Source organism: Schistocerca serialis, chromosome 3, assembly GCF_023864345.2.
Source record: "Schistocerca serialis cubense isolate TAMUIC-IGC-003099 chromosome 3, iqSchSeri2.2, whole genome shotgun sequence".
Taxonomy (NCBI): domain Eukaryota; kingdom Metazoa; phylum Arthropoda; class Insecta; order Orthoptera; family Acrididae; genus Schistocerca; species Schistocerca serialis.
The window spans coordinates 389,497,833-389,524,726 of NC_064640.1; the positions used below are offsets into that span (position 1 = coordinate 389,497,833).

Genomic DNA, 26,894 nt, shown 5'->3' on the forward strand with positions numbered 1-26,894 from the left:
TTTCCATGACCTACACAGCGAGATTGATTGTACATCGTATTTTTTTTTAGTGTAAAGTGTAGTCAAAATTGTGCGATTCCCAACATTTATCCAACAAATAAATTTATGTTTACCAGTAAGTACTACAAAGAAAACAAATATTAGTTTCCATTTTTGCAGTCTTGACTCTTGAGAGAATTCTGTACTGCCAGCTGGAATTTTCCAGGCATGTCACGCACTGTGGTATACAGGGGTATCTGTCTCTTAATCGCAGGCACCACGCAAGAAAGCACCATTTTTTTGGAGGTACCTTCCAACATATATTGGCAGCTGCTATTTGGCTTGGATATTTCAGGTGGTGTCAACTACTAGTAACAACAATATTACAACAAGTTATGACATGACAAGCCTGACCATTCCATTGCCACTGAGCATTTCCAGGTTTGATGGAAAAACTAAAGTATCCCCTGAGACATTTACTTGGCCAGAAGAACTGCTCATTCCTTGTGAGAGGTAACACAGATCCCGATGTCTACTTCTGCTTTTATAGGTACTAAGGATGACTATATGTGAACATCCAATATATCTTGTTGTATCTTTCACATTATTTTCCTCTTGCTGATAGATTAGAATTTTTCCACTTCCTCAAGTTGCTATGACACTTGCATTCTCCCAAGGTTTCAGCCCATTTCAAGATATTCCATGTACAGTGGTAATTCTAACTTCAGATGTTGGATTTTCTGGATTATTTCTTGCATGATGTCAAATACTAGTTAGTCCAGCTCAAGTATAGACAATTCAACATGATTCTGTGTGGGATACAAACAATGTACTGTATTAAGACACTCACTCACTGTATAGTGGACATGTTTATCACTGAGCATACATGTAAATAACAACTTTAAAAATAATAGCTTACCTTGCAACCTTAACAACTACTTCATGCTGTTCAGCACAATATAGTAAACTTAAATGGCTACTTCACATGTGTGTCCCCTCTAACACAAACCCTCCTGTCATATCTGCCTCCACCCCTACTCCCTTGTATTTCCTACTCCACGAGTTTCCTACTTCACTCAGCACCACAAAACAATCACAAAAAATTGCCAATTTTTAAAAATTGTCTTTTATTAACGATTTTCATTGTTTACAACAAACAGCTGCCAAACTAAAAATAAAATCTTATGCAGGCACACTAAACAAATATTTCCATTGGATAAAATCAATAAATAGATCTCTGTTTTTGTTAGATTTATAGAACATTATAACAATGTGAAAAACTGTAAAAATGTTTACAGAGTCTAGATTTTCTAATTTTACGTTTTTGAGATTTTGAAAGTGGGAATCACAAATGTGGCTTTGTGGTTTGTGAAGTCTGCTCCAACATCAATCTTATAATGAAGGAAAAAAAATTATGTAATACAGATTCTTAGTACTCTATCATAAAATATAATTTCACAGTGGCTTTCTTTACATACTCTTTTTACAGTAATTCTGCAGGATAACAATAGAGCTACCATTAATTTTTCCATTATCTAAAGCATATAGCAGAATATTATGCAACTGCTACTGTAAGCAAAACATCTTAAATGCATTTATCTTCAGGTATAACCAATACATTAACACACTTGTATAAAAGTAACATAAAAGGCAAGCTATTTAAATAGTCTCTATGTTCAATAACCAAATGCAGTAAACTGTTATCTGATGAACATTACATGACATCAGTAACAGATTTCCAATTTCAGTGAAAAGCAGGTACTAAGGAAAACATGAGTATGTACTTTGCAAAATTAATACCTTGAAAATAATTTATATTAAATACTTATACTTCAGTTCTGAAATAATGTACGCGTGAATTCAATGTAATCCAAGGCTCCTTGAATGGGTCTTTCTGTTTTGGGATCAACGTAAGGCTTCATTCGAGCAACACAGTAGTCTGCCATTTCTTTTGTGAGATTCTGAAACAGAAAATATTGTTAAGACAACATAACAAAATGTAAATATGTACACAACGCCATCTGACAACAAAATAATTTCAACTGGAGAAATTTTTATAGTACAATCATTTCGTACAGAAAAGGACTACCAAGGAATAGTATACTCTGAACATTCAGGGGCTGAAATTCAACGGCTTTTAAAATAATGATAAAAGTAGAACACAATTTTGTTTAGCTAAGGACTCATTATTCCTGTTCATTCTTCGGATAAATGACGGAATGCATGAATGTCAAGACTTGAGGAATGCATGAATCTCAGACTTGGCTGAACACTATCTCTGGTATGAAAACCTGTTTTGCAGGAAGTCTTTTCAGAGCCAAAGCCGAGCACCAATGAGGCATACAACAAAATTGACACTGCAGTTATTTATTACCAAAAAATCTACTTAGAGTTCCCAGTATTTTCTGTACTTGCATGTCTTTATTTAAGTAACAGTCACCTATATTCTATTGCAGCAGGAATACTTACAGCATACAATTCTTCTTTAGTGACGTATGGCCGATCTCCAGCTGTGATAGCTCTAAATGCATTTTCAATTTCTTCTGAACTCTGTACATTCTCAGTCTCCTTACTAATCATGAAGGCCATGTATTCTTGCAGTGACACATAACCATCTCTGTTAGGATCTACAATATCTGTAACAATTAAAAATGTTCTTAATTCACAGAAAAACAAAGTACCCCAGTTACCAATATCACATGTAACCATAGTACATTTTTAAATGACAACAGTTGCGTCATTATGAATATAAATAAATCATAAAACATAGAGCACAAATAATTACTTACCAAGAATGGCATCAAAGTCATGATCAGGTTGACCTTCTTCCACCATTGGAAGATCATAACCCAAAGCACGGAGGCAGGATTTGAATTCTTGATGATTCAGGCGACCACTCTTATCTTTATCAAAGTGTTTGAACATCATTGAAAATTCTTTGAGTGCATCTTCACTAACTCCAGATTGGTTACGTGCTTGAATTTGTTGTTCCAAATTATGCTGCATACGCATGCCTAACTGATCGAGCTGGTCCCATTGTTGTGCAAGACCAACAGTACTGTGCTCTGTATACCTATTATCCAGGATCAGGTGTTCTTCAAGAATTGCTCCCAAGTCTTCTATTCGTTTCAGATCAGATCGTCGTGCTCTGACTTCTCCAGCTTTTCGCTGAAATCAACCACAATACACACATTCTTGATCATATTAATCACACAGCATAGTCAACAGTTTTTCTTCCTCACTATTACAGTTTCTGCCTTAAATTACCACTGTGCTTATGGTAAACCATTTTGAGCCATAATTACATTCTTTACCTTGTCTTTTGCACTGTGGTTTTTTTTCCCCCCATCTCTCAGAGTGTGCAAGGGTTGACAACCTGAGCTCATAGAGGATCAGATAACAATAAGAAGAAAACAATTCAGTGATAAATGAGTATGAATTAACACTGCCCAAATAATTAACCGTTCTTTGCTCTGAATAATTTCATTTCTGTAGAATTTAAAATATGAAGAAAACATTTACAGTCACCAACAATGGCATTTATATGAAGATATGTTTCTCACTTCAATTTTTTAAGTATTTCCTAGTCACACTACAAACATATTTTATACAACTGAAAAAATAAATAAAAGCACTGCAGTGTAGGCAAAAGGAAAGTAAATGAAATAATTATGAATCATAATGATTTACTGATTAATTGATATTCAAATTGCAATGTGGCTGCGTTTACCCAGTGCAAGCAAATGACTGACAAACTGTTTTATTTTGAGTTTGCAGCAAACTGAGAGGTAGTATGAAACTACATTACTTGAAGTCCGTGACTGCACATGGGTTATTTAATGAAATATACACTGAGGTGCCAAAGAAACTGGTATAGGCATGCATATTCGAATACAGAGATGTGTAAACAGGCAGAATATGACGCTGCGGTCAGCAACGCTTGTATAAGATAGAAAGTGTCTGGCACAGTTTTTAGATCAGTTACTGCTGCTGCAATGACAGGTTATCAAGATTTAAGTGAGTCTGAAAGTGGTGTTATAGTCAGCACATGAGCGATGGGACACAGCATCTCTGAGGGATTTTCCTGTATGATCATCTCACGAATGTACTGTGAATATCAATAATCCGGTAAAACATCAAATCTCTGACATCACTGCGGCCAGGTAAAGATCCTGCACAAACGGGACCAAGACAACCGAAGAGAAACACTCATCGTGACAGAAGGGCAACCCTTCCGCAAACTGCTGCAGATTTAAATGCTGAGCCATCAGCAAGTGTCAGTGTGTGAACCATTCCACGAATCATCATCGATATGAGCTTTTGGAGCTGAAGGCCCACTTGTATATCCTTGATGACTGCACGACACAAAACTGTACGCCTCGCCTGGAGCCATCAACACTGACATTGGACTGTTTATGACTGGAAACACGTTGCCTGGTTGGACGAGTCTCGTTTCAAACTGTATTGAGTGGATGGAGACAACCTCTTGAATCCATGGACCCTGCATGTCAGCAGGGGTCTGTTTAAGCTGGCGGAGGCTCTATAATGGTGTGGGGTGTGTGCAGCTGGAGTGATATGGGACCCCTGATATGTCTAGATACGACTCTGACATGTGCATGAGCATCCTGTCTGATCACCTGCATCCATTCATGTCCATTGTGCATTCTGATGGACTTGGGCAATTCCAGCAGGACAATGTGACACCCACATGTCCACAAATGCTACAGAGTGGCTTCAGGAACACACTTCCGAGTTTAGACACTTCCACTGGCCGCCAAACTCTCCAGACATGAGCATTATTGAGCATATCTGGGATGCCTTGCAACATGCTACTCAGAAGAGATCTCCAGCTCCTCGTACTCTCATGGATTTATGGACAGCCCTGCAGGATTCATGGTGTCAATTTCCTCCAGGACTACTTCAGACAGTAGTTGAGTCCATGTCACATCATGCTGCAGCACTTCTGTGTGCTCACGGGGGCCCTACATGATATTAGGCAGGTGTACCAGTTTTTTTTGGCTCTTCAGTGTACATCTGCTATGAAATTACTGCATAGCATTAACTCCTACCTCTGAAGTACCAAGTACAAGATTCTTACTTTAAAACAAAAAGAGCAGCACCTCTGAAATTTTTGATGCAATGAAGCATTTCAGTTACGGTGTATACTTTAATAAGTGTGCTTAAGCTTTTTATCACCATCTACAATATGATAATGAAAGAAAAAGGTACCAGACTAAGCAATGACAAATCTTCATAACAACAGATCTTCAGAAAAACTGATGGAAAAAACTGGAACTCTTTGTTACAGTGCATGTACAACATATCTACACACAGACAGAAGCAGATTATGACTTTTCTACTATGAACCTCACAATGCAAAACTTTCCTAATGCCCTTTGTATTATCATTACATAATTCTAGAACATGTAATTCGAAGTATTTTTACTTTCTTCCACTCAGAAAAAAACCACTTCAAATTCACGCAACATTCAATAGTTTCATTCTCATGTTTCTTACCTTTGTTGCCTCCAGCTGCTGTTCTAGAGATCCAGAACCTTCCATCATAGATGCTCTGGAAATTGAAGCAGCTCATCAATAAAAGAACAGAAAACATTAACTAATAACTTTAATTGAATAAATTAGTTGTTCTACAGTTACCTGTCATTGGGAAATATACCATACATACCATTCCAATATAAAAGTAACCTAAGAATCCTTGCAAAGTGATTCATTTTCAGTACATGAATGAATTGTGGAAATTTGTTATTTGAGGATTTCAAACAACAATGTACAGTACATTAATAATGTGAATCTTTTATCAAATAGCCTTCAGGATCAGAGAACTTTACATACTAATTTAAAGTGCTAGTGCAAGAACCAAAGCACATTAAACAGCAACAATTCAAAAATGTTGTATTCCAACAGGAAAAAAATTTCGGTTACCCAACAAAATCACCACCATTTAATGTAAGGCGATAAGCAATCTGAATGGGCATACATATCCAAGGACATGGTTTCAGAAATGAGAGAAGATATTATGCAAAGGAATCTTAAAACAAGAATAAGAGAGATGTTCTATGAAATTAACAGCATGTAGCTCATTTCTTTTCATCTCTGACAAAAAAAATGTGTGCTGAGGGATTTACCACTTGATAATTTTAAAGGCATTGACATCCTTTGTTAGAAATTAACATGTAAGTAAAGCAGGACACTGCTAATTTTTTTGGTTTCTCTGCCACTGTATCTGCACATGACAGTTTTCTGTGCCAGGTACCATTTATGAAAGACTATGTCCTGTTTCACCCATGTGGTTAGGTATCCAGTTTAATAATCACAAGGTTTTATAGTGTAGGTATCAAACTGTTATTTCTGACAGAACTGCTGACACTGCCTTAGGTAATACAACATGCTGCAAATATTGCTAAGTCTAATAACAAACCAAACATATTCTCCAACTGTTCCATAAAATTAACTTTATAGTACTTCACACAACAAAGAGACAAAAAGGTTAATGCCTGGAGTCAATATGCTGCTTTAAAAAAGCAAACACATTTGCTAACTCATTTCTACATGACAAATGGTTTTTCGCACCATCAAGCATGCAATAAATACAAACACAGCATTAGAAAATTGTTCTGGCATGTATTATAGAGAAGCAGGATTTATGGTCTACAACCTTCATACTCAAGACTGTTGCAACATTAACAGGCACAAGAAATTTAAATTCACCAGACAAGGCTAACGTTAAGGAATTAATAGATTTGAATCACACACTAACACAAATGATCATACCAGTGATATACCAAACTGCTTGCTTTTAACAGTTGTGTTCCAACTGTTTCTCAGCACCTCTATTATGGCAAAGCTAGCCAATATCTAGCCAATATCATTCATACTATTGCAATCTGATTACTGTTTACAGAAAGCAGCTGAATGAAGTAGTTGATGATAAAAAAAAATGGATGTTTTGAAATTTCACACATTACATCACAAAAGTGAACTTAAAAAAATGTATGTATTCATATCTTCACCAAGTAGTGGTATATCAGTTGGTATTTCCAAACACCTAGTGAAATCTTAATGTTGATCCTAGAGGTACATGTTTTATTCTCATTTCCAAATATGGAAGGAGAGGACATACATTAGATTTAGTTCTGACACTGGGTTAATTGCTGTTTTAGTAGTACAACCATTCACTATCTTTGAGATAAACATATTCACCCGTCCCATCCAAGGAGTCTGTATCTGCTCGTCCATTGTCGATCAAAAGGCAGGAAACGTCATTTCATTTGTAAATATATCAATTATTAGAAACAATTTTCATAGAAAGTCAAAAGAATATAAGATTAAACACACAGAGAAGTATTTTCAGATTACCATAATCAATACTGTTACTTGATTTGCAACTTTTATTTGCTGTTTGGAATGTTACCTTTATTAACGGAACAGTAATATTTGGTTCTTGAATACTGCAAAGGGATTGTACATTTATGTTTGAGTGCACACAATGTATGTCCAAGTGCCCTATAGTTAGTTTGGATTTCAGTGTCTTCACTGCACTCCCAATATACCAGATACTCATATTAAACAGCAACTCCAAAACCTCTTCAATAGGCCACATATTTATCAGCCCAGACAAACAGTACACGTGTAACTGAAGACTGGACTATGAAAAGAAGACTGAAATAATCCTTTATCCACCAAGAAATAATGCAGTAAGCTAACACACTTTTATCAGTCGAACTACTTATCATCTTGCAACAGAGAAAAAGAGCACATCAATGATTTAAAATTATAACAATTATTTTATTAACAGATGAAAAATAAGCCCTACATCCTGAATTTCAGATCTTGTTATGCACGAGGTATGCCCAAAAAGTAATGCACTGCATCCTTTTTCTCAGCTGAAAACTGTGCTACAAATGCAAAATGTTATGTATGTATGTATGTATGTATGTATGTATAAGTCTCCTGAGCAAGCACACCAAGTTTCTGTCACTTCCAACAGATAGCGTAGCTGCAGAACAGTTTCAAATTGGTGTCTGTAGGTGATGTAAATTACAACGTGCCATCATAGAATTTCTCACCGCAGAGAAAAAAACTGTGAGGAATATTCACATATTCTTGTGCAGTCTATGGAGCATCTGCTGTTGACAGTACCACACCTGACCTAGCCCCCTCAGACTTCCACTTGTTTGGGCCATTAAAGGACATAATTTGTGGAAGACATTTTGAGGACAATGAGGAGGTAGTCACACAGTGAATCACTGGCTCCGCCACCAGGACAAGGATTGGTACTGATAGGACATACGCGCCTTTGTTTCGGGCTGGAGGAAGGCCACAGAACGGGACGGAGATTACGTGGAAAAATAGGATGTGTAGGTAAAGCACCATTCTCTCGTGTGTGTAATTCTCATTGTATTCAATAAAGAATTGTTGAAGAAAAAAAAATGTGGTGCATTACTTCCTGGGCAACTCTCGTATTACGGAGGGTCGCCCACGAAGGAACCTGACATACATTATAGTTTTCTCAATAATTCAGAAAATTTGTAATGTGTATTTCTGTGCAGAATGACTTACTATCAGAATGATTCTGTTTTTCATGCTCAGTGAACACTTGATGCACAACAGCATATAGGTTTCATATTGACAAATTTTTACAAACAGTACTATTTTCAATGCACTCTTAAATAGTATATTAAATGAACAGAACTGAAAATGTTTAGGAAACAATACCTGGTCTCTGTAAGCCATTGGTGGAATGCATTGGCATGTTTTGCGAACTCCTTCCTCAATTTGTCATTTTCCTCTTGTCTCTGTGCTTCTTTAGAGAGCTCAATATCTCGTTCCTGTATTAAAAATAAAAAAGATCGCATCAGTCCACACAGCAGTGGTAAATAGTTAAACTCGGTGTGTGTGTGTGTGTGTGTGTGTGTGTGTGTGTGTGTGTTCACAGATCATTTAGCTTAGTGTAGGCAATTAATTCTCCACCAAACAAAGAAATACCGAACAGAAAGGACATGATACCTGTATCTACTTGCTATTTATATGAGGTTCATTCAAATGAAACCTGGTCAGTGCATCTTTCTTTGCCTTACACGTAAGGTGGCACCATGTAACTGCGGGTATGGTAGCACCAACTACTGGCAGACGCACTGACGTATGTACACCGTTTGATGTTGCATATCACCAGTGTGGTTTCATGCCGAAGAGAAGGTGGTCACACAAATTATCGTCCACTACCGAGGAGTGATTCAATTTTTGGCGGCGGAGGGAGTTGGAGGCCGTGAAATGTATCAACAGGTTGTGTGCGGTGAGTACAGTCGAGTCGTTCAAGTGGCGAGGAATGGAGCAAATGATTCCTGGAAGACAATGCTCGTCCTGGACAGGCTCATCGTGTCATCACACCAGAAATGGTTGCGGAAGTGAATGCTTTAGTCTTGGACAACCACAGAATCACCAGGGATGAGATCCATTGGTTACTGGGTATTAAAGTGGGCACCGCACATGCCATAACTTTTGAAAAATCTGTGCACAATGGGTTCCTGACCAACTGACCACCGAACAGTGAACAGCGCAGTACTCGAACGACTGTCTTTGAATCATCTGCAATGTTATCATGAGGAAGAATACAGCTTTGTCAGGTACTGTCCCACATGACGAAACATGGCGTCATCATTTTGAATCGGAAAGAAATTGTCAGAGCAAGTAGTGGAAACATGCAACTTCACCAAGTCCAGAGAAATCAAAAGCAGTACACACCAGTTCTGGTAAGGACATGATGTCCTTTTTTGACCACAAAGGCCCACTGCTTGTAGAGTTCCTGGAACGGGGAACCACCATCAATACCTAGCATTATCAAGCCACTTTACAGAACCTTAGATGAGCCATCAAGTCGAAACGCCAAGGCATGTTGTCCAATGGCATTATCATCCTGCGCGTTAATGCCCGTCCACACATGGCCAATGCGGTGAAGATGACATTGCAGCAATTTCGGTGGGAAATGCTGGAACATCCACTGTACAGTCCAGACCTTTCACCATGTGGCTTTCATGTGTTTGGAACTCTAAAACAAGCTGTTCCCAGACATCAATTCGCAATGGATGACAAAGTGTTTTACTGGGACCAGGCCTGTATCGGACAACAGCCTACTAGTTTTTTCAAGGTTGGAATCGACCAGCTAGTATCGCAATGGGATAAATGTACCAACAGTTTTGGCGACTATTTTTGACTATGTTTACTGTGTATAAACTACATTTTTGAGTTAATAAAATTATTACTATTACCTTACACTTGTGACCGGGTTTCATATGCCCCTTATATAACACTATAAATAAATGTGTTGTGTGGTGTCAGTACTTGTGAAATGAGCCTCAAAACCCTCTGACTACCAACAGGAAAGATCTTTCACTAACCAGATACAGATTGTCACTTATCAGTGGATTTCAGAAGAATCTGGCACACTTCAAAATTTAGGAAGTGAACACTAAAATTAGTAGATCTGAAGATAACTGAAGCAGGTCTTATTTTGTACAAAAATACCTTAATAATCTTCTGTAGATTTCTCCATGTATCTTCTAGTGCTTCCATCGTAAACCAAGTGTATGGATTTGGCCCAACATTAAAATTTTTTATCTGCTGATCCAACTTCGCAAGGGCATCAAAATCAGCTTGTGCTGATGAAAGGGAGGCCTGAAAGAGACAGAAAGTCAACGATAACTACAGTACACTGACAACAAAACTAGATTGAGCTGAAAACTTTGATTATACATGAAAGATCTTAGCAACATTTTACAATAGTTTTATTACCTGAAATTGTTGATGCGCCTCTCTCAATGCCCTGATTTCTTCAATAGAATTGCAGCGAACTGGGTCAGTTAAATCTTCCTCTGCATTTTCAAACCAAGAATTAAATGCTGAAGCCTTCTTTGCAAATGTGAGATACAGTTCTTCAATCTGTCTGAACTGTTCTTGCATTCGAAGTAATTTCTGCTTACGAGCATCTGAATCCGCCAGCAACTTCTGCCATCTACAAAAATCCACAATTTTTTTTGTATTATTAGCTTTTCTGCATGCAGTAATGATCTATTTCATATGAAAAGGTATATTAATAACATTCACACACCTGGCTATTACATCAGCATGTCTCTTGAGGATCGCAGGTGTCTGATCGTGTGAAGCTGAAACTAACTGTTCTTTCAGACTTGTGATGTTCTGGATACCTTCATGTTCAAATGCATGGAGACCTATTGACAGAAACATGATGAAAATGTCTCACTGTGACTGTATATAAGATATCGCCCAAACTTACTATTTATAGTCTCAAGTGGACAACTTCTAGAGACACAAATTTACGTTTAGTTCGAGCAATCGTACAAGGTCTGTTAAAAAAAATTCTGGAACATTCGTAATTTTGCGTCAATGGTGCGTTGGAGCGAAATGCGGCTGGCATCCCTGCACACGTATGTGTTTAACGTGTAACTGCCACTAGTTTAATTGTTGTATATCTGTGAGTTATTGTTCACTGCTGTATTGAGTAGGACGTTGTGTCACACAGTTTGCAGATTTCAAGATTGCGGATTTACATGAACTATCCATCTGCATTAAATTTTGCATGAAAGTCAAGTAAACCTTTACAGAGACACACAAAATGATGCAGGAAGCCTATGGTGATGAGGACTTATGCCAAACTCCATGTTACAAATGGTTCACACAATTTCAAAATGGCCAGACGCTCACGTCAGGAATGTCAACGAAACTGTGCACGTTAACTGAAGACAGACTGTCCAAGATATTGCAGAAGACTGTAGCACTACAATTGGATTGTCATGAAATCCTCACATAGCATCTTGGAATGCATCGTGTTGCTGCCAAGTTCGTCCCACAGCTCATGAGTCAAGTCCAGAAAGACCTCTGCCTTGCAATCTGTGAAGAGTTTTCAGACCACGCAAGTGAGAACAAATGTTAATTGATGATGCTATTGGGACATGTGGGAAAATGTGAGAAGGAAATGGCCTGAAATGTGGCAAGATAATTCGTGGCTCTCGCATCGCACTAATGCACCTGCACATTCATCCCTGTTGGTGCATGACTACTGCACAAAAAAACGAAGTCACTGTGCTACCTCATCCTCCATACTCTCCAGACATGGCCCCATGCAACCTTTTTCTTATTTCCAAAGTTGAAAACCCTATTATAAGGACCAAGATTTTCAATGATATATGAGATAAAAGAAAATTTGCAGATGGCATTTTACATAATCCAGCAAGAGGCGTACCAAGACTGCTTCCTGAAGTGGAAATGGCATTGGGAGTGGTGGATCAACTGTGACGGAGAGTATTTAAAGGAGACCATGCACTATAAGTAAAAGATAAGCGCAGAAAAATTTTGTGGACAAAGTTCCAAAATTTTTTGAACAGACCTCGTATTTAACATTTAAGAATCAATTATTTGGTGGAAATTGTTTGAGAACTGAGTTTATAAAGAGAAAAATATGACAATGTAACGAACATTTAGGAAAGTATTTTCTACATTCTAAACAGAAAAGGAAATTAACAATGTGACATCCTTCACAGAAACTGACAAGTTCAGGAGGGTTATGAATGGCTGTTGCTCTGACACTTAAAATGAGGAAATACAACACACACATTCAGTGGTACAATACTAATGAGAATTTTATTTACCTGCATCAAATGTCTCTTGTTTTGTCAGAAGTGTCTGCACAGTGGAAAGATCACGACCAAATTCTTCTGATCGAACGTGAGTTTCCTTATCAGCAATCCATGATTCAACAACATCTGCCTTCCACATGAATTGTAAATATGCTGAATTTTCCATTAACTTTAACTTGCGACGAGCAGCAAGTGAGGCCAAGTGATCTAATTTCACCTGCAGAAGACATTATTGTAACACTTATCTTACAAATGCAGAAACAGCTTTATTTGAAGTATTTGAACTAAAATTTATGAAGCATAAAAACAAATTGTAATTAGAACACAGAAATACGTCTAACTTTTTACATCTTCTTCTACAGTCAGTCATTTGATCAATGACGCAGTTTAGCACTAATGTGCAGAAGTTCACGAACTTGGAATTGCGGCAGTATTTTATAGATAAATGTCACCCAATGGTAATTGTAATGCAAACTTTTCTTAAAGGAAATAACATAAAATGGATGATGATAATACTGGGTGGCTATCTTACAGGTTAGAATGACAAATTCTGTATGAGGAGAGATGGTGACAGGCTGTATCACTATAGTAACTCATCTAAAAAATAAAAGAAGAACTGCTTCAATAAAGGATCTGTCACGTTAGTCAAAATGTTGAAGTACACAAGAGTTGGCTCACACTTTTTACAGATTATCCCTTTTCCGATAAGAAAACAAATTTGGCCTCAGTTTTCTATAGCTTCCAGTAATGTTAAGTATCATTAATAGTCTTGTAATTATTGTAGGTGACTCAGTTCTTGGCACAGACTTTCAGCATCTGGGATAGCTTTTACTCAATGCACTAGGGTAGCTTGTTTCTGAATAGAGACAACAGAAAAGCAGTCTTCTAGCCCCCCCCCCCCCCCCCCCCCAAGCAAAAATGAGAACTTGTGAGGGCTGAAGGACAGTTCAATGGTCTAAATATCCTTTGTTCATATGCAGCCTTTTAGGATGGCTACTATGCCACTGGGCAAACAAACAATGTCAGGTGGAACAAGAAAGGAGTTTACACCTACAGTGCACCAAGAGATCAGTCTTGGCAAACGTGGCATCTACAGTACACCAAGAGATCAGTCTTGGCAAACGTGCCAAGAGATCAGTCTTGGCAAACGTGGCATCTATGTTACTACACAGACAAACAGTTTCTGGGATTGCATAATACAAGATGCAACCAAAATTAATATAATTGAAAAAGCACCTTGCAAGTTAAATTTGACAATTGTGAAGGAGCCTCAAACAAAAGATCATGACTATTTTGCTAATTCATATTGCCATGCATTTGTATAGCCACCTCAATGTACAAATGTTGTGTGGGTCCTTAAAGCATATCCTGAACTGAAACAGTATGACATTCCTCAAGAAAACACATCACACTGAATCAACATGGGTTCAGGAAAAACTGTCCTTATGAGCAACAGCTCTTTTTTTTCACATTAAATGTCTTGCAAATTGTATGTGCAGCTCAACAGATAGATTCTGTTTTCATTCAATCCCAAAAATGTGTTGACTGCTGTATCAAACTGTCAACTGTTTACTGAAATGTGCTCCCACTGCTTTTGCTCACAAATATAGGACTGACTTGAAAATTTTTTGTATTAATGAAACTAAATATGATGTTAATGTTTGGTTTGTGGGGTGCTCAACTGCATGGTTATCAGCTCCCGTACAAATTCCCAACCTCTGCTCAGCCCATCTCGCCATATTTATGAATGATGAAGAAATGATGAAGACAACACAAACACCCAGTCATCTCGAGGCAGGTGATGAAACTAAATAGTCTTCCATGATGGAAACTCTAGAGGAAATCATTTCTACAAGAGTGAAAAGCAAAACAACTATAATCCAAACAGCAACAGGAGATCCCTCATAGTTGATGTAGGTTTTATACAGCTGATTCACACACATATCACAAGCAATCATATAAAAGATTTTATTTATGTTATGATGGCAATGCCTCAAGTGTTGCCATAGCTCTATGTGATTCTGGCTTTCAGGCAATACAGACGGCAGTAGTTTGACCTCCACACTTGAAAGCTGGCAACAACACTGCCAGCTGCCTTGGATCTTCTTTTCCATACAGAGTATGTAGTCTCACCACTTACTGTAATGAAGGGCAGCTGTCTGTAAATGCAAGATATACTGTCCACAACAAAACACAAGACTCAATTGTATCTGAGTATTTTAAAATGGGCAAACATGATATCGTTAATAGGTGAGAAGAATGGAACAATTTGTAGTTACAATCCATATATAGAAGAAACCATATACAAGAAATGTGATCTATTGCTGAATATGTTCATGTATGATAAGAGTTATCATGTAGGCATGATAGAAAATACCAAATAAATTCACACATATCCTGTGAAGTTTTAACAGGTCAGTACAGCCTGCACAAAAGAGTAACTGAGATGCTCATGAAACTTGAATGGTAATATGGAAGAAAGACGGCAATGTTCTTGTGAAATATTGTCGAACAAATGTAGAGGACTGGGATTCAAGGAAGACAATTCTATGGAATCTTTTGTTAATTCTGTGAAAGGGGCAATGAGAATAAGGTAAGAGATTAAGGAACTGACTAAGACGATCATTCAACTCAACAGATGAATGGAATCCAACAGAAAGTCACTATTACTGGGTTTAAGTATCCTCCACCATGCACTAAACAGTGGCCTCCACAGTACAGATGTAGCACTTTCAGTTGATAACAATTTATATTACACTTTCCTAATGCAAATGTGCTGTACAGTATATACCTGTAGCTGTTGACAACGCTGGGCAATGCTTTCCATGTGATGATTGTTGTCTGCGATTAACTTTTGACCAGCAGCACAGATATCTGCACAACGATCTCCATGTGCAGCAAAGTCTGTTTCAAAAGCATCATGTTTCTTTAGAAGGCCTTGAACTGCAGCCATTGTATCACCATAATCTTCTACTCCCAACAGCTGTTGCTTCTCACTGGAATATTTAATTTTCAGTTTATTAAATAAGTATAAATTTTATGTCAGAAATATTTTTTTCCAATTTATTCAGTTGACATTACATTTCCAAATCAAACTAAGCTGCACTGGTAATGAGTATGGGGACTCTGCTTGTGGTTTGTTCTTGGGAAGTTAGTATTTTGATCGACTGAGGAAGAAACATTGGCTTTCTCATTCACTTTAATAGTATATAAATAAAACTAATTGAGTGTCAAGCAGATATCTTAGTAACTAGTACCTTATCCAAGCTTCTTCTTCTTCCACTTTTGCCAAAAACTGCTGATATGTAAGGGACTCATCCAGCTTCTGACCACGAGTAGCTGCCATCTGCTTAAGCTCTGCCCATGCCTGATTAAGGAGCTTGAGACGCTGAAAATCACAATTATTTGCTGTTGATGTACAACACATTGCTAAACAACATAAAACTAAATTATATCCTCTGAGTATTAAATCTTTTGTGGTATATTTATGAAACTGATTTTAAGCAGTCTCACAAAAAGTAAATTTTACATATACATGAGTTGGACAAAAATATGGAAACACTGAACATAAATGCAGCTGCTAGGCAAGGCTGTAGATTACACTGATTTATTTAACCATGAACGGCACCTGTGAGATGTCCTCAATATTTTCCAAGTTGTGGTCAGATCAATGTTCTGCATAGTAGTTAAGTGCATTATGTCAGAGTGTAGTGAATTCAAATGTGGACAAATTGTAGCTGCTCATATAGTGGGTGCTTCCGTAACCAAGGTAACCAAAAGTATTTCGCGATTCAAGAGAAGATGTATACCACTACAGGGAAAGTGGAAAAACACGATCTGTTAAGTCCCAACATGGACAAAATTGTCTGTTGAGTGATCTTAACAGACTGTCACTGAAGAGGATTGTGACAAGAAACAAGGGGATGCCAGTTGCAAAAGTTACTGCAGAACTGAATGTCGCACTTGCAAACCCTGTTAGCACCAAAACAATATGAAGGCAGCTCTATAAATAAGGAATTTCAGTGCGAGCCGGAATTCCAAAAACACACACCAGTGATACAAATGCCGGTGACAGTAAAATGTGGTGGCAAAGCCATAAAACCTGACTTTCGTGCAATGGAAGACAGTAATTTCGTCAGGTGAGTCCTGTTTCACACAGTTTCCAACTTCTGGCAGAGTTAAAATCCCAAGGGCGAAACACAGCGGGGGTTAGGTGATGATTTGGGCAGCCATATTATGGTATTCCATGGGCCCCATAATTACCCTAAAATGTTGCATTACTATCATTATGGCTGATCAGCCCAATCCCATGCTCCAATGTTTGTTTCCTAATGCTGATGCTGTGTTCGAAGAAGACAATGCTCCTTTTCACACAGCTCACATCATCCAGGATTGGCTCTGTGAGCATGAGGATGAATTGCTCCATTTCCCTTGGCCACCAATCATCAGATCTCAATATTCTTGAACCTTTGTAGTCTACTTTGGAGACAAGAGCACATGATCGCTATCCACTTCCATCAACACTGCCTGAACTTTTCACTACTTTGCAGGTTGAATCGTATAAGATTCCCTTGAAAACTATACAGGACTGGTATTTATCCATTCTGAAATGACTGGAAGCTGTTTTGAATGCCAACGTGTTTCCTATACGAGATTAGGTAATTCGGTAAAAAATTCTCTCAGGCTTCCAGCCACATCAAGTGATTTAAAATCCACGAGCTGAGTGCTCCTCAGACATTGTCAAGTGACAACAGTTTTAAGATTATAGCCACGCTACCTTCAGTGATGTCATTGGTGCTTGCTCCAGCACCATATGATGCAATGCTTTCACTGTGGACCTGCTGCACCTGCTTCGACCTTCTGATGGCCAAGTTCCAAGCTGTGCTTAGCTACATGCTGCCATCTTTACTAATGGTGTTGTCACAACTTTCTGTCTTGACTGGTTCTTTTATGACACTATCTCAAGAACTATTGGTCCATGCAATAACATGTCTCATCCGATGCAGTACGGGGTCCATTTACTAGGGCTTGATTTCTAAGGATACCTTAGGTGAGACACCATCCGTCTCTACCTCCAATGTGAACTTGATGTTGTCAAGAAAGTTGTTAATATGTTCCAAGAATTCTCCCATCTTTTCACACCCATGAGACCACACAGTGAACATGTTGCCTACATAAGGATAAAAGCAGCTATGTATTGTAGGAGCCATGTCCAGGGTATGTCCTTAAAGTGCTCCACAAACAGATTGGCTATAAATGGAACTAATGGGCTTCCATCATGATGCTGTCTGTCTGGTTAAAATATTGTCAACCATACAAAAAATACAATGACATTGGAGTGTGTTTAAATAAATCCACAACACTGTCATCAAATAACTGGGAGAGCAGATCTACATGATCTTTGATGGGAACGCACCTGAATAAGGACACCACATCAAAGCTAACCACCATATCTCCTTCTCCATGACACAAGCTTGTGGATTTTAAGCCACCTGTTGCAGCTGAAAGCGGGAGAGAATTTTATCTGTATACACTAGACTCTTGCTAATCCAGCCATTCCTTGCACGTACGGGTGCTGGATCAGTGGAAGTGATAAGATTACTAAAAGTGTCTGAAATTTAGTTTAAGATTATAGGGGCTATACTATATTAAAGCCAAAATACATTCATTTTCATAGAAAACTTTGTTCTCGAGTGTTTGCATATACAGTAGTATCAATCTCTACAAAAAACATCCCGACTTTTTAGTTGTCACAATGATGATATGCGATGCTGGCACGCAACGTCTTTACAATCATTAAAGCAGTACTGCATTATCTGGCTGTTGCATAATGTACTCCAGGAAGATATCTTTCAGCTTAAGTCCAGCGGTGTGAGACATCATCTTGCTCTCTCTTCCTATGTCGTCTCCATGACTTTCATCACCAATATTCTGCATACTTTTGATTCTTTCTTCATTTGTTAAAATTTGATCTATCTAGCAGTTTTTCTCATTTATTCGCTTAGCAACATATTCTTGATAAATTTTCCTCATTTATTCGCTTAGCAACATATTCTTAATAAATTCCTTAGAACTACTTAAACCTAACTAACCCAAGGACATCACACACATCCATGCCCGAGGCAAGATTCGAACCTGTGACCGTAGCGGTCGCGCGGTTCCAGACTGTAGCGCCTAGAACCGCTCGGCCACCCAGGCCGGCACGTAAGTTCACAACAAGCTTGTTTCGGCATATGCGACATCATTATGTCTATGCAAAGTACCATCCTTCACTAGATGAATTTCACAAAATTACAGTGCGTCATTTCTTTGTTTTACAGGTAGCATTTTTATGTAAATGTGAAACTTAAGCATTTTGTCTCTTTAGCACTGACATATGATGACTACTTTTGGCTGTTAAATTGCTAGCACTGGCATATCCCTACCTGTTCAATTTCTGGAACACCCAAATTTGAGACATCCATTAACTTCTCTCCAGCTTCCTGAACGGCCTGAATGGCTGGTTCATGTGATGCAAGTTCAGTCTCCAATCTCTTGTGCTTCTTTTTTAGGTTCTGAACACCTGTCAAATCGCGGCCATAGTCATCAGATCCAACAAGCAATTTCTTCTCTCTATAAACAAGGTAACAAGATTTCAAAATTTTCTATTGTATAAAAGATCCATTGTAAATATCTATAAGCAATTTACATTTTCAATCATTCGTATGAAACTAATTACTTACATGTATAATTCTGGTAATGAAAAATTCTGGCAGGATGTAAATAATTTTGGAGTAAAGGTAAACAGCTCAGTGAATAGTAAAAGCTCTGTGCTGCTGACAACTCAGTGCCTCTACTGTACTGGAATTTGTTACATTTACTCCTAAATTATATGTGAAAGTCTTGTTTCTAAGTCTATTACCCCCTGTGGATTTTAACAAACTTGACATCTGAGAATGAATAAACACAAAAAGAGCAAAGTATGTTGGAGAATTATCCAAGTCTCCACAAGTGCTAAAATCAAATTTATAGTGTACTTGTGTGGTCTGAACACTGCGAGGTCTAAGTAGAACATTATCACATATACACTTCAATAAAACATCATTGTTATGGATAAAACCCAAGTTTAACAACAAAACAGACATATTCACTGATGCAAAATGTTGTGTACTCTTTACATAAATTGAAAGTAGTCAGTTTAGCTTGCATCAGAGCCTTGTGTCAACAAATTTTAATTCCAAGAAAAATTTAAAAACCCCGCACAAACAACCTGAAGCCTTTAGGAATACGCAAATGTAACTGTGAACAGAAATAAGCACTGCAATGTCCAAATATTGTACACATAATTGACAAGGGAAATAAACAGCAAGTTAAGAAAAATAAGACTTGAATTAAAATGACTTCAGGAGTAGGCACACTGCAGAACTTGTGTACAGGTGAATATTCTCCTACATTTCTAAAAATATTATTCAGGTACATTTTTTTAAGGAATGAAAGGAAACATAAAAGCAAAACAAATTATTGAAAAGAACTTTAAACAACACAACTTTTGCATAAAAGCAATTTCACTGTCATTAAATGTACAATATTCATAATGATAGCAGCGTAGTTTGGTAGCTACCATCATTACACATGTTTCAAAGACTGATTTTTTTTCCAGTGACAAGAAGAAACTTTCAGTCTCATTCTACTGTGTGTGATACTCAACAGAAAAAATGCAGGACAACACAATGAACATAATTTGCAATAATGCAAAAGGGAACAAAATACAACCGTCAATCGTTTCCCAATATACATGGAGAAACACTTTCAAGTACAATACAGTAAAATGGTACTATTTTCAGAGTAACAACCTGTCGCTGGCAGGAGGGAGGGAGGAAGGAAGGAAGGGAGGGGGGGGGGGGAAGAGAGAGAGAGAGAGAGAGAGAGAGAGAGAGAGAGAGAGAGAGAGAGAGAGAGAGAGGGGGGGGGGCAAATTTGCTTCCTAGAGATTTTCACTGTATGCTAAAAAAAGAATTGTTTCTTCATAAAAATGGTTCAAATGGCTCTGAGCACTATGGGACTCAACTGCTGAGGTCATTAGTCCCCTAGAACTTAGAACTAGTTAAACCTAACTAACCTAAGGACATCACAAACATCCATGCCCGAGGCAGGATTCGAACCTGCGACCGTAGCGGTCTTGCGGTTCCAGACTGCAGCGCCTTTAACCGCACGGCCACTTCGGCCGGCGTTTCTTCATAAAAGTTAAGAATACTAACAATTAGCACTTATTTCATTAAGTTTTTGTGATTGCAGCCTGATGATATCTGATGTCCAGCCACGATATTTCAGGTGCCAAACATTCAGCCATCTTCGTGAGTAAACTAACACTTTTTTCAAGATACTCCGCAATTTACATCATGCTTAACTCTGCTAAGTATGAAGGATACTACAGTTCTGTCAAATGCAGCCAAGCTAGTGGGAGTGTAGGTGATTGGGATGTCCAAGATATTACTACATATATTTAACTAACTCAGGAGCAATGCCATCACAAAACAAATCAACATAATGAAAATTAATGTTATAATATTTTCTGCATTTAACTTGGTGAACGTTTCAAATCTTCATACTGTAATATTGTTATGTTACTTTAGAGCTATTGCTGTAGCTATCTACATCAATGGACAATGCATGGCAAAAACACAGAAAAAAATAATGTGTGTAAACCTTGGCATAATTTACTATGAGTTTTGATGTTTTTTACCGGTCTGTACAAATAGTGGAATAAATACTCAACTACTAAGTTCTAAACCATCCTCGAGCAACATTCAAGGAAAGGTAAGTATGACTTACTTTATCCACGATTCTTCATCTGCGATATCCCTGAAGAACTGATGGAGCGTATTCGCTTCATTCAATCTAGCCTGACGATGAGCTGCAAGATTCTTTATGCGTTCATAGCGTTCATTTATTGATTGTCGTTTCTCTTGAATACTTGCTGTATCAAACTGACCACTCTCAATTAGTGAATCAGCTTGTGCATTCATGTCTGTAACAAAGGGGGTTCAATGAGTCTAAGAAATAAAATTCACAATTTACCTATCAACATAACTTTTTTGCACTCACCTTTAATGCGATCTTCATGTGCCTGTATATCAGCCTCAACAAGCTGGTGCTTCTTTATCAGATTCTGCACTGATGCAAGGTCTTTTCCTGAGTCCTCAGATGTCAAAAGTGATTCTACTTCTCCTAACCAGAAATCAAGATCTTTCACAGCAGCAATATATGTTCGCTGTTTGTTGGCTTCCTTCAGCTTCACTGTTTTCTCTGTTGTTTTCTGGGTCAAGTACTCCCACTGATCTGCTATAGATGCAAGCCTGGCCTGTAAGCATACATATACAATTACTCCTACACACTTTAAAATTTTGGGACTATTTATAAATCTGTTAAAAGCACTGTACTATACTGAATAAGAGGAAAATTCTGCTTTTATTAGAGAAGCCAAATTACAGCTTTTTATGAAAACAAACATTAAATTTGAAAGCAACTGGACATGAAAACCATTTTATAGCTGAGCTTGTCTACTATATCATACAACCTAAACTTTTACAAAAAGAGAGAACCATTCATCCTACAACATGCTGGACAGTGTGTAGGCACAAAACAAGGCACTGAACACACTTTTTCAGCTTTTGAATGTGTGTGGTGCTGCAGGTCAACTAGTATGAAGTGTCAATTCAGAGAAGGTGGACACGAATGTAGAATGGTACAGAAAATTTCTCACAGAAAGATAACTTAAATGAATGATATTATTATGAAATTAATATTGTAAAATGCAGCATCAGATTTTCACAGATGTATACCTTCATGATGGGCACTCAGTACACAGAAAAGACTATACAAAAAACTAAAAATCTGCATTACACTCCCATTCACCCTGATCCTGGAAATTTATAAGATGGGTTCTACTCTCGTGATCAACTTCAGAGACAAATGTAAAAACATACCTGAACTGCTTCTTCAGATCCTGCACACTGATGCTTGTCTATGAGATTCTGACCCATGGCAATTACACTCTGGATTCTGTCAGCATTAGCAGCAAGTTCTGCTTCAAAAGCTTGGTGTTTCTGGTGCTTTGACTGTATATTGGCAGGGTCCTTGTAACTTTCTTCTGTAGCTAGTTGCAGCTTCTCTGCAATCCAGTTCTCCATTTCATCTGCATCACGGCTAAACACAAAAATTATAATTTGTAACAAACGAGATCAGAGTGGGGGAGGTACCTTAAATGATAAGTTATTAGTAAGGCATCACTTGCATACCTGAACTGTTGCAGAGTCTGTGATTCGCCTAAGCGTGAGCGTTTCTCAATCAAAGCTTCTTTCAAGTGACGCCACCTGTCAAGCACCTGACAGCGCTTCTCATCAATTTGTTTAGAAGCGTAATGATCAGCACCAATTAACTGGTCAGCCAATGTCTGAAGTGCTGCAATCTTTTCTTCCTGCAACCCAAAGAAAAATGACACGTATTACTCTGGATCACAATCAAAGCATGACTCCTGTCTACTGCCCCAAGACAGAAACATGGGTAGACATTCTCGTAGGAAAATTCCACACCAGCACAAATATGCAAAATTTTTCTGAGAAAGACAAAGTATCCTTTGGAGGACACTGTCAGATAAATACTATGTACTGAAAGTACATACCTCCCATGTAGCACTAATGACATTAAAAATCTGTACTTGATCTAAATATAAGATTATTGATATTCCTCTAGGAGGAAACCAAGAACACAAGTTGAATATTTTGATCAAAATTTCATAAAACTGAAGAGTGAAAAAAAAGGGGGGGGTGGGGGGCAACTTACTTGGAACATCCTAAGTGCCACAATAGGAAACTGACTGGTTCTAAGTGCCAATATGAAAGTTTTTGCTTGAAGTGTCATTAACATAGTAGCACTATTTTTATTTGTGACAACACAAGTAAAAAGCTATAGCAGCAGTATTTTAACTACTGTTGTTCACATATCATACCGCAGCAAGAAAAGTGACAAGTTGAAAAACAGTATCTTTAGTTTATGTCACTGAAACGTGTGTGAAGTATGCCACCATGCACAAAAAATGTAATGGAACTTACTGCCAACAATACTTATTTGAAATTTAATGGAAACTTACACTATTTCAATGTAAGTTTTATAAAATTAATCCTTTTCAAGTCAAGTTTTCTCAATTACTGGATTTTTGAGTGGTGTCACTGTTCTTGACATGGTGCAATGTAACATTTCTCAGTTCTATTAAATTTCATACAAGAAAATAGTAAAATTAAAATAAAGGAAAAAACTTAGTACTGACTTCATCTTACACAACTCCATTCTTGTAATTAGATGTAGAAAAGTTTCACAGTAAAACTACCTGTGCAGTTGTTGAAGAAATGGCATCATCAACAGCCTTTTTGTTTTGTAGATGAAGCATGGTATGTTATGCCACATTCTTTCTTCTTTTGAATACATTAACATTTTCCCATTCTTCTGTTTCTGAATAGGAATTTATATATAGCTACTGGAGATGGATGAGTCGTACTGCATTTAGAGATCTTACACATCTGAATGGACAGCTATGTTTCAGCAACATCTTTAAAATCGAAGTAGTTGGTTGTGTGCACTGGAAGTACATGGACTGGATTCACAACTTCAACTGAGCCAACAACCTTGTTTAACTCTCGTGGAACAAAGCCCTTGCTTATCTATTTTCATTTCTTTGTAACTGCAACATCTCAGCTCAAAAAGTTGTGCCCACTAACCAGAAACTTGTGTTTTAACTCTTCAAACCATCCCAAAATAAATGGAGGAGACCGTGTCCCACAGTATTTGGAAATCCATTGAGAAGCACTGCTTGGTACAAAGACAATGTGCCAACTAATAATGAACATTTGAAACATTTTCTTCATGATTTGACACTTGGAACAAGTCTAGGAAGATGTAACAGTGTACCTAGAACACAACAGCACTGAAAACGCATTTTGTGAAAAATGACACTTAGAATAGTTTCCATTTCCACTCTTCAATTTTTGTGTTCATCAAAAGAACATACCACATGGTGAAGGGCCATCACAGCGAAACAGCAAAACTTTCTATTTGTACAGATAAGGAGAAAGGTGGAAAGAAAATGGGAGGGTAGTTTTAATGACAAGGATTTGTCAATCAAGAACCAAAATAGGAGAACCAAGGTTCTAAGAAATAAAAATCAAGATCCACACACACATGGGACTCAAAGCCCCCAGACGTTAATTACGCATTGAATGAATCAGTTTATACTTTGCTGAAGAGTAAAAAATGTGAACTAAGGAGAGACGAGGAGATTAGTGTTTAACGTCTCACTGATAACAAGGTCATCAGACACAGTGCATAAACCTGGATTAGGAAAGTATAGGGAAAGAAATCCGCTGTACTCTTTCAATGGAACCATCCTGGCATTTGCCTGAAGCAATTTAGGGAAATCATGGAAAACCTAAATCAGGATGGCCAGACACAGGCTTGAACCATCATCCTCCTGAATGTGAGTCCAGTGTGCTAACCACGGTGTCACCTCATTTGGAATAATAATAATAATAATAATATAGACCATCTCAGTATTAGACATTAACAGAGAGTGGTGAGAAGGTACAGGTACAATGCTGAGGTAACTATTCTAGCAAGTTTCTCACCTTAAGGATCAATAAATAAGAATTGTTTTGGCAATGTGAAGCTACAGTTCTTTACACAATAATCACTCCAAAACTTCAGAACTTCACATACAGAATGTGTGTGCGACATATTTGGCTCGTGTTCGTGTGCTTAACACACACTGATTGCTTCAACATTTAATTCTTGTCCAATTCCTGCCTTTTCTCTTACAGCCCTATTGCCCAACACAAATAAAACTGAAGACACTGACCCAGTTACAATGTGAGTGGGTAACTTCCCCATCCCCTGCAAAACATATGCACTTTCACTCCTAACTTCATAGCTTTCCCATTCTTTTTTATCTTTCGCCTCCTTTCCCGTGGTTCCTCCTCTCTTTCTCTACACTTTCTAAATCTGTACATTTTCTTCTTTTACTCCCCATGTCACTTCTTGTGGCTGATCTCTTTAGTTAAATTTTCTGATTGTAACTATTTTCTCTAGAGTTGTAGATAGTTAATTTTTAGAACGTTTTTCCCTTTTGTTGCTCACCAGCATGCAGTGTCCAGATGGCGTAGTGGTTAATGGGTTAATAGCACACATGCAGCACTTTTTCATCCATCTTATAACATTGACTTGACTTTTTACACACACCATTTGCTTTTGGATTTCTAATGAAGGAAAACTTGCAATGGCTTTCAGTAAACCAGCTAACTCACACACTGTTTGCAGATGACGCTGTCGTTTATCAACTAATACAGTCATCAGAAGATCAAAACCAACTGCAAAACGATTTAGAAAAGACATCTGAATGGTGCGAAAAGTGGCAGTTGACCCTTAATAACGAGAAGTGTGAGGTCATCCACATGAGTACTAAAAGGAACTCAAACTTTGGTTACACGATAAATCAGTCTAATCTAAAAGCCGTAAATTCAACTAAATACCTAGGCATTACAATTACGAACAACTTAAATTGGAAGAAACACACAGAAAATGTTGTGGGGAAAGCTAACCAAAGACTGCATTTTATTGGGAGGACACTTAGAAAATGTAACAGACCTACTAAGGAGACTGCCTACACTACACTTGTCCGTCCTCTTTTAGAATACTGCTACACGGTGTGGGATCCTTACCAGATACAACTGACGGAATACATTGAATAAGTTCAAAGGAAGGCAGCACATTTTGTGTTATCGCGAAATATGGGAGAGTGTGTCACAGAAACGATACAGGATTTGGGCTGGACATCATTAAAAGAAGGGCATTTTTACTGCGACTGAATCTTCTCACGAAATTCCAATCACCAACTTTCTCCTCCGAATGCAAAAATATTTTGTTGACACCAACCTACATAGGGAGGAACGATCACCAAGATAAAATAAGGGAAATCGGAGCTTGTACAGAATGATATAGGTGTTCATTCTTTCCGCGCGCTATACGAGATTGGAATAATGGAGAATTGTGAAGGTGGTTCGATGAACCCTCTGCCAGGCACTTAAACGCGATTTGCAGAGTATCCATGTAGATGCAGATAGATGTGCATGAATGTCATATGGAATAATGTTCTGGGGTAGCTCATCTTTAAGAAAGAAGGTCTTCATTGCAGACACATGTACTGTAAGAATAGTTCGT

At 37.8% G+C, this 26,894-nt stretch overlaps 1 protein-coding gene across 4 annotated transcripts in view; it reads right to left on the reverse strand.

The window, feature by feature from the left end:
• Positions 1–1,082: 1,082 nt before the first annotated feature.
• Positions 1,083–26,894, reverse strand: part of LOC126470227 (spectrin alpha chain) — a 140,617-nt gene continuing 114,805 nt past the window's right edge. For 2 of the 4 annotated variants that reach the window (XM_050097918.1, XM_050097916.1), the window contains 17 exons: positions 22,928–23,106; positions 22,616–22,835; positions 21,735–21,990; positions 21,462–21,657; positions 19,076–19,262; positions 15,908–16,038; positions 15,442–15,646; positions 12,663–12,867; positions 11,105–11,225; positions 10,789–11,008; positions 10,522–10,671; positions 8,716–8,828; positions 7,201–7,224; positions 5,497–5,551; positions 2,769–3,147; positions 2,449–2,615; positions 1,083–1,940 (listed from right to left, as the gene is read on the reverse strand). In XM_050097918.1, coding sequence (XP_049953875.1) covers positions 1,812–1,940; positions 2,449–2,615; positions 2,769–3,147; positions 5,497–5,551; positions 7,201–7,224; positions 8,716–8,828; positions 10,522–10,671; positions 10,789–11,008; positions 11,105–11,225; positions 12,663–12,867; positions 15,442–15,646; positions 15,908–16,038; positions 19,076–19,262; positions 21,462–21,657; positions 21,735–21,990; positions 22,616–22,835; positions 22,928–23,106 — 2,937 coding nt within the window. In that variant the 3' untranslated portion in view covers positions 1,083–1,811. The remainder of the gene's footprint in view (positions 1,941–2,448; positions 2,616–2,768; positions 3,148–5,496; positions 5,552–7,200; positions 7,225–8,715; positions 8,829–10,521; positions 10,672–10,788; positions 11,009–11,104; positions 11,226–12,662; positions 12,868–15,441; positions 15,647–15,907; positions 16,039–19,075; positions 19,263–21,461; positions 21,658–21,734; positions 21,991–22,615; positions 22,836–22,927; positions 23,107–26,894) is intronic. The other 2 variants (XM_050097919.1, XM_050097917.1) reach the window with 1 other exon arrangement.